Source organism: Sycon ciliatum, chromosome 2 (genome assembly GCF_964019385.1).
Source record: "Sycon ciliatum chromosome 2, ocSycCili1.1, whole genome shotgun sequence".
NCBI lineage: Eukaryota > Metazoa > Porifera > Calcarea > Leucosolenida > Sycettidae > Sycon > Sycon ciliatum.
The window spans coordinates 44,259,492-44,275,698 of record NC_088644.1 but is presented as its reverse complement, the minus strand read 5'-3'; the positions used below and the strand labels follow the sequence as shown (position 1 = coordinate 44,275,698).

General features: G+C 51.8%; 2 protein-coding genes across 2 annotated transcripts; both read right to left on the bottom strand.

Moving 5' to 3' along the window:
- Positions 1 to 9,165: 9,165 nt before the first annotated feature.
- LOC135810609 (uncharacterized) lies at positions 9,166 to 13,387 on the bottom strand. The gene is made up of 3 exons (XM_065324102.1): positions 12,815 to 13,387; positions 10,802 to 11,860; positions 9,166 to 10,482 (listed from the first exon to the last, which is right to left on the bottom strand). Exons 1-3 carry the CDS (start codon positions 13,385 to 13,387, stop codon positions 9,166 to 9,168), a joined length of 2,949 nt encoding a protein of 982 aa, XP_065180174.1.
- An 87-nt stretch (positions 13,388 to 13,474) lies between these two features.
- Positions 13,475 to 14,326, bottom strand: LOC135810608 (uncharacterized). Its single transcript, XM_065324101.1, has one exon. The coding sequence runs from the start codon at positions 14,324 to 14,326 to the stop codon at positions 13,475 to 13,477; it is 852 nt and encodes a 283-aa protein (XP_065180173.1).
- Positions 14,327 to 16,207: the final 1,881 nt, after the last annotated feature.

The following is a 16,207-nucleotide window of genomic DNA, read 5'->3' as shown; positions in this document are numbered from 1 at the left end:
TGATGTCCAAACTTGTTGCTCTCCCCTCCAAACTATGTGCACGTGAAACAAAACCCATCACTCACACACTTGGAAACGGTCAGCCAGGCGTAGGTTTCCAGCCAGTAGCAACTGAACCTTATGCACTTGCTGCGCACTTTCATCGCCAAGAAGCCCTACCGTATGCATGGACTGGTAAACCTCCTAGGTGGTCGGAAATGGTGCTGCATTAGCTCAAACGTCTCCCTTGAACTTAGCGGAAACTGGCAACTTCAGCCGCGAGCCCTGCGCACCAGCCACTGTACTTGCACTTCTCCCTGTTTTCAGATCATCAAACGCTCACAAAACGCCGGCTTCGTCAACCAGTTGCTGAAGAAGAGTACCGGCTTCAGGTCGCGCTGCAAGTTCCAGAGAATCACCTTCTACAAGACAACCTGGACCATCCTCGGGTGACGGCAACTCCCCCAACGTTCCAGACTGATATTGAGAGTCGGAGATTCTCGGAGAGTCCACACTTTCGGGCTGCCCTGAAGCAAATTCGCCGCCAGAGTCGACAGAATCGGGCACTGACACAGCGTCAGCGCTCGAAGAGTTGTCTGAACAACCGCTATCATGACGCTTGGAAGAAGTCGCTGAAAACAAATTTCCAATTTTCGTTTCGTGAAAGCGCTTCACACATGTACCTGCCACACTGACAGAACTTGCAAATTGGTGGCGAAGAAAACAAAGAAAAAGGAACCAACCTGAAAGCTATCGAAACAAAAAGACTATGAGTTTCCAACTTCGATTTCGACTCCGGTTTTGCTAGTGCAAAAATGGGTGTGAATCCGCACTGCACCGGTGCTGCGCAGCTAGCACTGTTGCAGTGTGGTTCACACAGCGAATGCGAACAGCAGTTCAAGAAGTACAAGCATGTCCTCAAGCCTAACAGATTATGTACATAGACTAGATTTCCTACCCAATGCTAGACTAGATTGTCCTACAGTCATGTAGATCCTGCGAAGTCTTCTTCAGTCTACAGTCAGTAGACTCCACGCGTGAAGTCGGTGCCTGGAGACGTATTATAATGCATGAACTGGCAGTAGTACAGACTCAGTGCATTTGGACATGTCCTGACCAACCACGTATGGATACCTGACTGCAAAGTATCCACTCTGGCTACTCGCCTGGGTGTGAGACACTGATCAAACAATTAAAATGATATATTGTATGTACATGTAGAGAATATGGTCACGTGACCCACTGAACCTGGATAAGAAGACCACCTGGCCAAGATTCGGGAGTTCAGTTCCGGTCGCAGAAAAGCGAAAAATGCAGTCACAGCTCGCCTGTACAAAGTGAATGGGCGCCTTGTGGCAGCAGTTCGGGATGCAGTTCGAGGCCCAAGTATCTTCTCCTACAGCCTTTTCGGCCTTGTCGGTGCTATTTATAGGTAGCTAAGGTCATTACCTTTCCAATGGTGCCACACATGCCATGCTTCCAAAAGTAATGCATCTGCGCTTCGCGCGGACGCACTTCGAAGTACTAATTTCAACGAGATGCGTACTCGGCCACGCGAGGAACACCCGATTTTCGTGTTCAGCGGCCTCGAATTAGTCTAAAAGAAGAGAATTCTAGAACATTTAGGCTCGTGCTTTATCGCGGTAGAAGGAAAATGATCACAGAAACCAGCCCACGGCGATTTCCAGGTGGTTGACGAAAATTATCGAGTGAACTGCGCGAACACTGTAGAAGCGGTGACGGTGAAAACGTGTGACTTGAGCAAGTAGGCGCGCACAGCATGCGTGCACACTGCATGAATGCACACACCCTGTATCGCAATGTATGCACCAGATAGTGCAGTGCTGGACGGAAACCACAAGGCCCACATACATACAGTGTGTATCTGTTATAGTGTGGTCGTGTAAAAGAATATACCGCCTACAAGAATGAACTCTCATATTTTCATAATCATAACATGGGTTTCATGTGTATATTAATTCTTACAAGCAATGTTATCGTGTAATAGAATATATCGGTCCTAAGAATGGACTTTGTGTAGCAAAACATGCCAGATTAGTACAAAGTGTGTCGCCTGTAGTAATAACATCTGCCCGATACAGCTCTGAACCGACTCGAATTGCATCATAATGCTGCAAGTGCCTGTTGTGGTCATGTAACTCATGTTGCTCAGCCACATGGTGAACCTATGGCCCATATGGGACTACCTTGGAAGTATGAGCAACCGCATACACAGCAGCACTACGTTGCATGTATGATGATCTTCCTGGCTATGCGCACATGCATCGGATACGTCACACTATATTTATCGCATGTAAGAAATATCGGAAATAACAGTAGAAAGTCGTTTTTCAAACACCCATGCTATAACCGATACCTATTGTACTTGCATTTACTGCTGCGACTGTTTTCACCCCCATTTTCTGATCTTCATTCGACTATATTCTAGATTGCCTTGGAAATTTGGGTTCAAATTTCACAGGTTGTTTTTGTTGCGACTAGACTCTCTTAGTTCCACAACATAACTAACTTCATAAGGACTGGGATTAATTCTGACTCATTACTATACGACTTCCTCTAATCTCTGATCAGCAAGAAGCGAGGTAAAACCATAAAGCAATCAAAACAAAAAAGGGGCTAATGCTACGTGGACGATAACGTCACACAAACCTACACGTGATATTGTGTACAACTTCGTGATGTAATCACGACATTCCCACACACAGGCGGAGAGATCAATCACAAAAGACCTGGTGACCGAAAGGAGAAAGATTATAATAGCGCATAAGAACCGCGTATTTAGATGATTATTATTATTTGGGTATTGTTAATTAACTAGGGCAGTCCCCACAGACGCATGTCTCCTTACAGGCTACGCTAATGATGTGACATATCTTGTGAACCAAATTGCGAAGGTACTGAAGAGCAAGGAGACATAAGTCATGGAGCCCATACTACACCCTAGTGCCAAAGTAGTCAGTGGGAGAGCAAGTTGGCAGAGGAAAAGAAACTCGAATAAAAGGGGGTGGGTGAACATATACAGCTTGAGTGGATGATAGCTTAGTGAGACAGACACCAGCATGGTGAACTAAACCAAGTCTGCCTCGTGCAAATCCAGGACACATCCTAAGCCTTTAAAAGCAGCTCGTCTTACCGGTCGAGAAGCTGTTGCAGGGACGTGTGCGTCGTTGGTTACAGCGGGAGGCTGTGGTTCATTCGACGAGTGGTCAGCAGGTCGAGCAGACTCACACTCCAACGGCTATAGGTGCTGTAGTGAGCGCCGTAGGAGCTTGTTATTGGGCGTCCTAACAGTGGCGGAACGCGTTTCTCCATCACGACTAGCGTGAAGTTCGCTGATGATACCCAGTTTCCACATACCTCCGGGCGTGTCGTCCTTGATGAGGCACACGTGTCCAATCCTTAGCTTCACGGTAGAATGAGCAACTTGTTTCAACTGCGATTGTTGCCATTCTCGTAGACTGGTTAGGTATTCAGATCTCCAACAGTTCCAAAACTCATTCAATCGCTTCTGACCTTTCTTCCACGTAGAAAGTAGCAGTTCCGCTGACGACATTATTGGGGCGAAATCAGGGTCCTCTTCTACATGCCCTTGGGGCAGACTGATTTCGGCTGATAATGATAAGAAGTGGGCAGGTGTCAAGACCGTGTAGATCTCATCGCTTACGTACACCAGCGGTCGTGAATTTACTACTGCTTCAACTTCGACGAGAATGGTTGACAGCTCCGTTGTTCTGAAAACTAGTCTGCCAATAGACTTACGGAGGGCTTTCTTCACGATTCCAATCAACCGTTCATAGAACCCGCCCATCCATGGGGGAGAGTTGCCCAATGCAAATCCATTCGATTCCATGGGAAGCAGCATAATTAAGAGTGTGGTCATCCTTCACAATGGCTTCCCAAGCAAGCTGTAGAGTCGATTTCGAAAGCAGGAATTGCTGAGCGTTGTCAGAGAAGATCTTGCGTGGTACTCCTCTTCTTGCCACAAATCTGCGCAATGCCATCATGAACTGTTCTGTGGTCATGTCAGCAACACGCTCGAGGTGGATGGCACGTGGGACCATGCACGTAAATAGGCACACCCATGCCTTGTGGATGAGTCCATGTTCTCTGACTGTCATTGGACCAAAGTAGTCGATGTAGATGGACAACACTACAACAGTACAAGTCTGGAGGTAGCCATTGCAGGCTTCGTCTTCAAGCTCTGCGAGTGCTCTACTGCAAGCATGCACGCATGCGCACACTATACAGATGTACATGATTACATCACTACATCTCCCCCTCAAATAAAAAAAAGAAGAAGAAGAAATCAAAATAAAGGAACAAGGTGAAGAAGGAAAAGCCAATTAATTGAAGAGAAAAACAAAAAGAAGAAAAGAAGGCAAAAACCGAAGCGAATGCGCATGCCATGCACCAATCATTCAAAACTGCAAATCACTGAGAAAAAAAAACAAAAACAAAACACAACCACACTACATACTACCGACAAGCGGCTGTGAACGAGGGAAAGGAAAGGAGGAAGAAAAACAAAAAACTTCAGCACAAAAAACGGTAAAATGGTCTCTACGTGGCCATGGACACACTGTCCCACAGCAGCAGCAGCAGTCATCCATAAGCCGCTCTGGCCTGCTCTGTAAGGGTTACCTGACGGCCAGAACGGGTTGTCATGCCATCATGAAATCGCTTGGGAGACTCACTGGCTGGTGGACTGGTCTGATCCCTGCAGACATCGCTAGGAGAAACTGGACGAGGCAAAGAACACGCAGGTGAGGCGTCAGCAAGTGCAGTACGGGTGAGAGGGGCCTCAGCTTCCGTTGACGCTGGCACCAATGGCTCGCTACCTGTCGCCGATTGTGGTGTGGCCGGGCTAGTCGGAACCGGAACACAAACAGGAGGCGTGGACAGCGGTGACTTGGGTACGGAGGCAACAAACTCAGGCCAATCAGACGATGCAGCAGCAGGTGAGACCAATTCTCTGACATGTTGGCGGTTACGAAGCAGAATCCGGACACCGTCGGTTATTCCCACTTGCGTCCCGTACTGCTCCACCACGGTCCACGGCTTGACTGGATCATTGTATCCGTCATGGAGGATCACCCGCTTGCCCGCCTGCAGATGTGGCAAGGCCTTCACTCCCCGACGAGCGTCATGATCACGGGCCATTGTGGCCTTGGCTCTCAGCTGGATGCTGGGGTTGACAATGCGAGGAGGGATCATGGTAGGAACTCTGCTACGCAATGGGCGAGAGAACAGGGCCTCGTTTGGAGAGGTTCCCAACATGCGGTGTCGAGAATGTCGGACGTCGAACAGAACCTGGTTCAGTCGTCGACGGAAAGGTGAATGTGGCTTCAGTGCCACCATTCCTTCCTTGACGAGACGATGGAGTCGTTCCACCATGCCATTGGAACGTGGATAACGTGGGCTGGAGCGGATGTGACGAATGCCCAGCAGCTGCAAGAAAGTTGTCATCTGCTCCGACACAAACTGCGGCCCGCTATCCGAAACCAGTACAGACGGTAGACTGAATAGGGCAAACACTTCATCTAGCTCGTCCACGATAGCTGTAGTGGTTGTAAAGGACAGCACCTTGAGGATAGGGTACCGGGAGCCATAACCAATGGGGGAGAGAACAGAGAGGTCGATTGCCAGCTTCACCCACACGCCTTCAATCTCAGTGGGGAGAAGATCTTGCGGACTGTTTGTGCGACGTTGCCAACACTCGGAGCAACGTTCCACATACAGACTAGCGTCCTTGGTGAGCCCTGGCCACCAAACCCTCTGCCGGAGGGAATCTGGAAAGGCTTCCTGGCCCGGGTGTCCCTCATGCGCTAATGCCATGACGGAATGGCGTAGCCCTTCTGGTATCACAACACGTGCCGACAATAGCAACACACCGTTAGCTGCTGTGAGTTGATCTCTGACGAGATAGTACGGCTGCTCAGCGGGTGAGGCATCGTGCCAGGATGAGGTGAGCACACGCTGCAGGACACTGTGGAGCGTTGCATCGTCTTGAGTGGCACGGCGGATCTCCTCAAGGTTGACTGGTGCTGCCTCAAGAACCATGTTGACGTACTCATTCAATGACCGGGACTCAGCTGGAGACGAGACAGTGGTCTTCAGCGGAGCACGAGACAAAGCGTCAACGCACAACAGTTGCTTTCCTGGGATGTGCTTGAGTGAGTACGAATACGGCATCAGAGAGACTAGCCAACGCTGGAGACGTGGTGGGACGTCATCGAACGGCTTCTGAACTATATGGAGCAGTGGCCTGTGATCTGTGAAGACGTCCACATCCCGGCCCAGAACGTACTGGCGGAAACGAGTTAGAGCGAATACCACACCCAAAATGTCACGCTCCATCTGCAAATAGCATGTCTCCACATCAGTCAATGATCGGCTGGCACAAGTGACTGGCACCCACTGGCCCTTGTCGTCGTGCTGCCAGAGGATAGCGCCCAAACCTTGAGGTGAAGCATCGCAGCTGACAGCCGTACGGACATCTGGAGATGGGCGGAAGTACGCCAATGTCTGCAGAGATGAAGCGACTGCCTGCTTCACTGCGTTGAATGCCGCAATCAGGATCTCAGTAGCTACAAATGGCTCTGGCTGCTTGACGATCGAACGAAGTGGCTCAGTTACTTGAGACAGCTGAGGAACAAACTTGCCCAGATAGGTGACCATCCCGAGAAAACGCTGAACGTCGGCGAGGCACGTGGGCTCCGACAGTTCACTGATAGCTTGAAGCTTGCATGTGTCGGGTTGTACACCTTGCTTCGTCAGGACATGGCCGAGATACTTGACACATGTCAGTCGAGTGCGACACTTGCCCCAGTTGAGGCAGAGATTAGCAGCTTTGAGTCGCTCCAAAACCCTCGGGGGGGCGTGCCTCGTGTTCCGCCCGGTTGCGACCATACACCAAGACGTCATCTATATAGACAACAACACCAGGCAAACCCGAAAGGAGATCGGTTACAACACGCTGAAATATCTCGGGAGCACAGGATATGCCAAATGACAGTCGTTTGAAACGATAGAGACCACAGTGTGTGGTAAACGTGGTAAGCGGTCGGGATTGGTCATCAAGCAAGAGCTGGTGAAAACCAGACTCTGCGTCCAAAACCGAGAAAACCTCCGCTCCCGCAAGCTCAGCAGTAATTTCATCAATGGTTGGCAATGAACGTCGCTCTCGAACAATAGACTTGTTCAACTGCCGATAGTCAACACATAAACGCAAGGTGCCGTTCGACTTACGGACTGGGATGATCGGCGATGCCCATCCAGACGCTTCCTTAACTGGCTCGATGATGTCTGCCTTGACAAAACGATGCAGTTCGTGTTCAATGTCGACCTTGGCGCTGAATGGGGGACGTCGTGCTGGTTGAGCCACCGGCCTAGCTTCAGCATCCACAGAGATGGAAATTGGTGCGGTGTCAACTAAATTGCCAGTGTCCACCAGGTGCGCTGGAACCAACAGCTCAAGTTCAGAGATCACCTCCTGGCCGAACAGAATACGATGTTTCCCATGGGGTACAACAAAAAACCTACAAGACATGGTACGCGTAGGAGATGCGATGGTTACATCAGCCATGCCTAAAGTTGCAATCTCCCTGCCTGTGTACGCCTTGAGGACACGATTACTGCTGCGGGTAGGCTGGACAATGTCATCGGTGAGAATAGTACGGCTTGCACCGGTATCCAGAAAACCTTCACACTCCTTGCCATTCACCAATAGCGATGCGAGGAACTGGCGGTGTGGCCCAGTCTGCTCAGCCATGTACACGGTGTCATAAACCACATGAGCCTGGTCAGCTAAGTCGGCGGGCTCCTCGTCGACGGCGTTAGCATCTAATCCAGAGCGTTGCGACTGACATACGGCCGCAAAATGTACGACCTTGCTACAACTGCGACAGCGGATGGTGGGTGCAGGGCAAAACGACTTTCCCTTAGCATGGGTACGGCCACAGTATTTGCAAGAACCAGACACTGTACGTGGCTGTCTGCGTTGCTGTCTGGTCGCACTAATGGCAGCCACTGAGCTGAACTGATTGGCAGGCTCTGCCGGCGGATCATACAGCTTACTCTCCGCATAGGAGGTCTCCAGTGCCACTGCTTTGGTGATGACTGATGGCATCTGCGAGGGTGAGTCTGGACTCCTTGAGCAACTCGCGACGAACTTCGGGGGATTTCAAACCTGGAACCAACTGGTCTCGTACCTGGGAGTTTACCACGCTGTCCACATCTGTCACCCCGAATTTACATAAGTCCACTCTCTCTCGTAAACGGCCAACGAAGGTGGAGACGGATTCCTCCGGCCCTTGTTTGAGCTGCCGGAATTTGTGACGTTCTGAAGAACGGCGTCCGTCAGTGCTACGTATTCGTCTCCAGGAGAACCATCATCATTTGCTGGCGGAGAAGGAATAACCAGACCCTTCACAACTTTGCGAACTGAGAGTCCGGCCAAATTTAAAAATAAACGCTTTTTGTCAGCAGCAGTGGAAACATTACAAATTGCTAAGTAGTCATTGACATCCTCGAGCCAAAGCTCAAAATCGGCCCCGATGTCGCCGGCGTAATCGGGTACAAAATCCTTGGCCACTCTGCACTTCGTTGTCATCTTGACCTGTTCACTGCGCCAATGTAGATGGACAACACTACAACAATACAAGTCTGGAGGTAGCCATTGCAGGCTTCGTCTTCAAGCTCTGCGAGTGCTCTACTGCAAGCATGCACGCATGCGCACACTATACAGATGTACATGATTACATCACTACAGTCCACGCCGACGTGTGTGAACGGTTTAGACTCAGCTACTCGCTCTGGAGGGTAGGGTGCCATTTTCGGTAGCGAGTACGGCCGACCATTGAACCTCTTGCATACAATACATTTCTTGAGTACAGTCTTGACGGTTTGTCGTCCTCTGGGGACCCAATAGTCATACCTGACTAGCGATACGGTATGGTTAGTTCCACTGTCCGGCACCATGCGGTGACAGTCATTGATGATACATGTGGTTACTGGATGTGAACGAGGTAGAAGGATGGGATACTTCGCTGAGTATGTGGTAGGGATGAATTCTCCAATCGACCCTTGCAGCGGATGACGTTATGTTCATCTAGGAAGAGCGCAAGGTTTTGGACCAGCTTGTTCTTGGCGTTGCTTTTGATAGCCTCAACCTCTGGTGTATAGTGTGTTGCTTGAACATGTTAAAATCCACAGATGTTTGGCGTTGTCGATTTCAGCAGCAGACAAATGAGTGCCGCACGTGGTCTGTTGACGGCATCTCTTGACAAATTTGATACTGTATGCTGTTACACGGGCTAGCTTCTCAAACAAAGTATACTTTCTCTCATCTATACTCAGCGGTGATGGCTTGCTGCTGGTCTCGGTTTCCGCAGGACCCTCCGCCGTGAATAGTACTGTGGAAGGAGCATCGATGACGTCTTTGGGCCAGTGTACAGGAGGATCTCGAAGCCATTCTGGACCACACCACCAAGCTGTACTGTCTGTCAGTGTGGCTAGCGATGCTCCACGGAATGGTAGGTCGGCTGGGTTGTCGGCTGTACGGATGTAGTTGAAGCACACACTCTGGTCTGCACGGATTTCCTTCAACCGATTGGCGATGAAGACAGGGTACGATTTCTCAGTATTCCTAATCCAGCCAAGCACGCACTGTGAGTCAGACCACAAGTGGGTAGCTGAGATGTGAACTGCGCCCAGAAGCTCTTTCTTCAGAAATTTGATGATCGTGGCGCCGATGAGTGCTGCTAGGAGCTCTAGATGTGGTATACTTGTAGCCTTGATGGGCGAGACTCGTGTTCGGCTGTAGATCAGATCAACTGACGAATAGGCACCGTCAACTTGTCTCACACACAGGTATGCGGCTGTACCGTAACCATCTTGAGACGCATCACAGAAGACGTGGAGTTCATAGGTGACCCTTTCGACGTGGATTTTTGGTCCAATGTAGCGAGGAATGGCAACGTCACTTGCGCAGGACAGATCTGACAGGCTATCCTTCCATTCATCAACGAGAGCGTCAGGCAGTGGAGAGTCCCAGTCTACGTGTAGCTTCCATATACTCTGTACTAGGATCTTCGCACGCATGATGACCGGGGAGAACAGGCCCATCGGATCATAGAATTGGGCTATGCTGCGGAGGACATCTCTTTTGGTAATGACGGAGTACTGGTTTGTGGTTGACTTCGCCGTCGACAGAGTATCGCAATTGGTATCCCACGACATACCCAGTTCCTTCATTACATCACAGCTAGACTTGTCTTCAGGAGCTAGAGCATCTCTGAAGTCAGGATCGTTCGTACCCCATTCATGCAAGTTCATGGTGGCACTGGCAAAGGCGTCCTTTGCCTCTCTGTAGTATGCAGTAGCATCCTGGACGCTGCTCTGCCCGGTGACAACGTTGTCAACATAGATACTGCGACGTACATCATCGCATGCCTGTCTGTTGCTGTTGGAGATGGTGGTCGACTGTGGCGGCGAGAAGAAACGGGCTAGTGACAATGCCAAATGGAACTCGGCAAAAGCGGTATATCACTAGGTTGGCTGGGGTGACGGGTTTTGTAGGATCGCGAAGCCATAGGAACCGTGTTACATTGCGATCTGTCATAGATAGACCTAGCTGAAGGAAGGCCTTCTCAACATCACTCACAATGCCAGTGGGGTGTAGCCGAAATCTCACCAGGATACCACACAGATCCGGCAGAAGTATTGGACCTCGGTGCAGGCAGTCGTTCAGGCTGTTGTATTCTGCGCGAGTTCTGGCGGAAGCATCATACACCACACAAACCTTTGTTGTGGTACTGCCGGAGTGAACAACACAGTGGTGGGGGATGTAGTGAATCGGCCCATCCTGGTGATCAAGGTTCACTTCCTTGATAATGCCATTGGCTAACTGCTCTGTGATGGTACAATGATCCTTCTCTAGCACTTGCGGTGTCTGCTGGAGTCGTTTGACTAAGGATTTGAGATGGCCGAAGGCGAGCTCGTAGTTCTCTGGTAGATTAGGTTGTGGAGTATGGCTATCTTTCCATGGCCAAGATACCATATATCGGCCGTTGATCAGTTGCAAGGAGCTGCGAAAGTGTTCCAGGGCAATGTCGTCCGCTGTCTGCGGATCACTGATGTCATCGGTGATACCAATATCTTCAAGTCGCCAGAAACGTTGGAGATCAAATACTGGGTCTGGCAAGGTGGTAGCATCTGTGAGCATTATGTGGCTCGCAGTGTCATCTGTCTCTGTGTCAGTAGGGCCTGCTGGGACAAATCCCAATTTGGAGTTCAGCAAGACCAGGCCATTGTTGAGTTGGATGTGACCGTTACCCCTGATGGAGAAGTAGAAATCCGTGCCGATAAGGAGGTCAATTTCTACCTCTTCACGCTTGGTGACAATGGTGTCAGCTAGTTGGATGTTCTTGACTTCAGGGTACTGGTCGATGTCAATTGGGGATTTGACAACAGGACAACAAATCCACGGCATAACATTGGCGGTTACGGGCAAGGCTGATCCATCTCGACATAGGGGGGAATACTCCACTCTCGGCAGGGTGACCGTTCGCCGGGACGCAGATCCAAAACTAGCGACGGACAACACGTCTTCACCGACAACAGCTGCGTTGACAGAGGCAGCTAACAATTCATGAATAAATGTGCGAGTTGAGCTGGTGTCAAACAACAGTCGGCAGTCTGAGATGTTGCCTTGCACGGCGACAGTTGCGATGGCGGTTGGGAGATTCACACCTTTGGACTGGACGTGCACCGTAGCGGTAGAATGTTTCTGTGGTGCTTGCTGCTGCTGAGTAGGATAGAAGGTACTTGCGGCAGCTGACACTGGTGATGAGCCAAATTTCTGAGGGCACAGGGCACGGTGATGGGTCAACAGATTGCAGTGATAGCAGGGTCTTCTAGCAGTACAGTCCTTTGCCTAATGTCCCTTCCATAAGCATACAAAGCAGTGGTCTTGTAGCTGCTGCTGTCGGTAGAAACCGTGTTGAACGTTGGGCAGGTGTCCGAGAAGTGTTGCAACTTGCAGAAGAAGCATCTCGGAGTGGCGCGCCGCACAGGGGTAACTAACTTGGCTGCCGTGGCCGGAGGTGGGGAGTAGGCAGCATGAGGCTGTGCGAAAACAGGCGGTGGTCGTGGCAGAGTGCTCTCTGGTTTGCTGGCTGTGTCTCCTGCCAGTCGCTCGGCCGATTCACGGACCTCCAGGTAGATTCCCAGCTGTTTCAGCAGCTCATCAACAGTCCAACTCTGATTGTGGGGTGTCTGTGTCTCAAGTTGTACAATGACGCACTTTGGTAACTTGGAAGTGATGACAGGAATCAGCAGCTTCTGTTACACACTTTGACCTTCTGCTTGCAAACAGCGCAAATTAGCCTCCACCTCATCTTAACACAAGCATCTGCATGCCGCACTCACACAACGAGCAACCAGTTTGGGGAATAGGAGGGTTTGTCAATTGCTTTGCCAGGCTCCGAGTGAGTGACAGCTTAGAGCTGTGTGAATGTGTGTGTATGGCAGCTGGGCAGGGCCCTGCTGCGGAGGCTGAGTGAGCCGTATGGAGGGGGTGCCACAGATTGTGGACAATAGTAGAGTGATACTGAGTTACTGAGTGTACAGTCGGTACATTGGTGACATTCGGTTATGCTCTGGCACCCACAATAAGTGGGCTCAGTCTGTCTGATCAGCGCTTACCCAGGACCGGTGCTGCCAGCTTTCATGGCAGTTTGCATGTGGACTTCCGTCACTCGCCAGTGCAAGGCACGGCCGAAGTCTCCCCAGGAATGGACGGAAGAGCACGCACGGGAGTGGGCATGTGAGCGGCGGTAGGGTGGCACGAATGGAATCGCTTGAAATCTTGCCTGGAGAGAGCGTCGGCAAGGATGTTGGTAGTTCCAGGTATGTGACGGGCGGTGACCATAAAGTTACCCTTGGCGCAGATGAAGAAGAGCTGCCGTAGGAGTGACATCACATTAGGGCAGCGACTGGTGCCAGACTTGAGAACAGCGGCGACAGCTTCGTTGTCGGTATGGAAACGGATACGCTTGCGACACCACTGGTGGCCCCACGTAGCACATGCAATGCAGATGGGATACTGCTCCTTGAACGTAATGCAGAGCGGAGTGTGTTGTGGTGACCAGGTGTCGGCGAACCAATGCGTGCCATAAACTGCGCCATGCCCGATGGCGCCAGATGCGTCAGTTTCTATCAGGATGTCGCTGGCCAGCGTCTCCTGGAGATCGAGGAAGAATGACTTGCCATTCCAGCCATCGAGTAGGTGAGACCACCAAAACAGGTCCAGATGACATTCTGGAGAGAGACGGATGCGGTGGTAAGGCTTGGAAACGTTGCGCGTGGCATCATACAGTCGGCGCATGAATGCACGGCCCGGCGTGATGACGTGGCTGGCAAAGTTCAGCTTGCCCAACAGCTGTTCAAGCTCCCGCAGACGGCAGGATTGGCGTTAGCGAAAGGCCAATAGTCTGGAGCGGATGTCGTCCACCTTGTCCTGTGGGAGACGAGTCACTTTCTGGACGGAGTCCAGTTCGATGCCCAGGAAGGTGAGACAGGAGGTTGGGCCGACTGTCTTTTCGTCGGCAATGGGAACTCCCAGGTAGCGGAATACGGAGAGGACTACGTTCAGACGCTGCGCACATAGCGTTGAGTTTGCAGGGCCACAGAGCCAGAAGTCGTCCAGAAGGTGCAGGAGGTGGGGAACCTGGAACAGTTCATAGCTTATCTGGCAAAGTGCGTCCGCAATGCAGTTAAACAAGTAGGGTGCGGACCTCAGCCCGAATGGCAGTACTTTGTCATAGTAGAATTGGACCTGCCACTGGAAACCCAACAAATGGTATGCAGTGGGTGTGACGGGGACCATTCGAAATGCATTGCGTATGTCGAGCTTCGCCATCAAGGCACCGGTAACTTGACGTTGCAGACGCTCAATGGCATCGTCCACTGTGACATAATGTAGGGAGAACGAATCCTTGTTTATTCCATCATTGACAGACATACGGTCAGGGTAAGACAGGTGGTGAATGAGGCGGAATTTCCCGTTGTTCTTGGGCACTACGCCGAGCGGAGAGCATACAAATGGGTGGAAAGGCTGGACAGAGAAAGGACCGGCCGATTCGTCACGTCGGACCCGGTCAGCAATTTGTTGTCGTACAAACTGAGTATGTTCAATGGCAGTTGGGAGGTTGCCAGAGATGATAGATACAGAAGCACCAGAGTGGCCAATGGGGAACCCGTGTTGCAAGCCATTAAGGATAAAGTCAGAGAGGACACGATTAGAAATACGGGGCAAAAGAGTCATTAGGCGGGCTATGTACAGAGGCGTGGGGAGACTACTTCGCTGCAACGGGCTTGTCCGTCTGGCGGGGTCCCCGGCGACCGTCGTTGGTGCAGCGAGCGGCGGGATGACCTCGGTCGCCGCAGGTTGAGCAGACGTGCAAGCGTTCACAGGGCTGGTGTTGGCATGGGCGGCCACGGTTGAAGTTGAGGCAGATCTGGCGGGTGCTACCCACCCCGGCCAGAAATGGCTGCGTATTTCGGCTCGTGTTGGTGCCAGCTGGAGCATGTGGCCCTGCCAAATACTGTGGGCAACGGTCACGGCTGTGGTGCGTTGTGCAGCGCGGACATGATGGTCGGGGTGCCCGGATCAGGTGCAGGCTCCAGAGGCTTTGGTCGATTGCGTCCCAACGAGCCGAGGTTGTTGCCGCCGCTGCACGGAAGGCACGGTCATACCCCAGTACAGCTGGGGTCGCAAACTGCTGGTTGGCAGTACAGATAATGTGCTGGTACGTCACCAGCTCCAGTGCTCGGAATGGCACATGTTTCAGTGCGCAGGCCATGTAGATTGTGTAGGCTTCCAGCCAGGCAGTGAAGTCGACAATGGAGCGCTTCTTAGTCACACATAAATTGAGGGACACACGCCGGCCCTCTCCGTTGGCGGTACTGAGCTCCAAGGGCTCGGACCCTGCGCCCACATTCTCCGGGAGGAGATCCTCCAGCTCCATATATTCGCCGCGTGTGATTTTGTCGAGCAACTTACGCGGGACCGTGGGAACAATAGAGCTGGACTCACGAGTGTTCGCCATGGGCGCTGCGATCGGAGGCAGCGCGGGTTGGGGGGGGGGAGGGGGGGGGCCGGAGTCGACCTGCGGCGGGTGTTTGTTGACGGCGTTGGACGCGGTTTGGACCACATCTGCCACTGAGGGGACCGCCGCCTGATCATGGCCGTCCGGATCCTGGCGAGCTGAAATTCGCTCCTCAAGGCGCTCGACTCGAGCCAGCAGGGGGTGCAGAGCCGTCGACACGGCCGCCGTAACGGAACGTGCAGTTAGGCCAGTTGGGAGTAAGCTGGCCGGCTGGGGAACGGCGAACGGGATATCGTCCTGCTCCGCACGGGCATTGCCGGAACGATCCGCACGGATATTGCCGGAACGATCGGCCGCATGGTCCGCAGGGGCTCGATTCGGAGTGTCGGCATACGGGGACGACGAGGCGCGCCTGCGGCTGGAACGCCTGGGCCCGGGAGCCGACTGCTTACGTGCACGGGGCATCTCCGTGAGCTATGGTAAACCTTGAGATTGAGGTTGAGAAAGAAATCCACTGCCAATGCGGACAAAGCAAGAACTGAAGTCAGGAACAGTGGACTTCGGAGAACAAAGAGCGCGTGAGAGTTTGTTGGGAACAGAGCATGCGCCTTCTGTGTTAACATATTTTTGCGCGTGCGCAAAAATCATGTAAAATCTCCACAACATGTGAGGTTTATTTGATGGCGCTTGCATTTCGGTAATTGCGCGGTATCGGGCTGCGATGATGGCATCCTTCTTGCCAAAGCGATCCTTCAATAATCCTAACGCCACGGGGTAATTTGAATCGGTGGTGGGAATACCGGCAATAACATCCAGGGCCATGCCTGTCAAATGACTTCTCAAATACGACAGTTTCTGTACGGCAGACAGGCTTTGATTTGTACCGATCGCAGATTAAAACATGTCAATGAACTCAGTGAAATGAAGTATGTCACCATCAAACTTCCTGATTGTGAGCACGGGCAATTTCACAGATCCATGAGCACTCTGTGCAGGCTGTGCCGAGTTGGCCACCAGCTGGCCAACCGTGCTGGTGTGCTTCCCAATGGCTGACAGCAACTGCTGTGTTTGTTGCTAAGTTGCGGTGTGCATTGTCA

Coding starts and splice junctions, on each gene's coding strand:
- LOC135810609 (XM_065324102.1), bottom strand. CDS start 13,387: ATGCGCCGACTGTATGATGCCACGCGCAACGTTTCCAAGCCTTACCAC. Junction 11,861..12,814: donor CCGCTCACATGCCCACTCCC/GTGCGTGCTCTT, acceptor CTGTGCCCTCAG/AAATTTGGCTCATCACCAGT. Junction 10,483..10,801: donor CCGGCAGTACCACAACAAAG/GTTTGTGTGGTG, acceptor TCGCCGCCACAG/TCGACCACCATCTCCAACAG.
- LOC135810608 (XM_065324101.1), bottom strand. CDS start 14,326: ATGACTCTTTTGCCCCGTATTTCTAATCGTGTCCTCTCTGACTTTATC.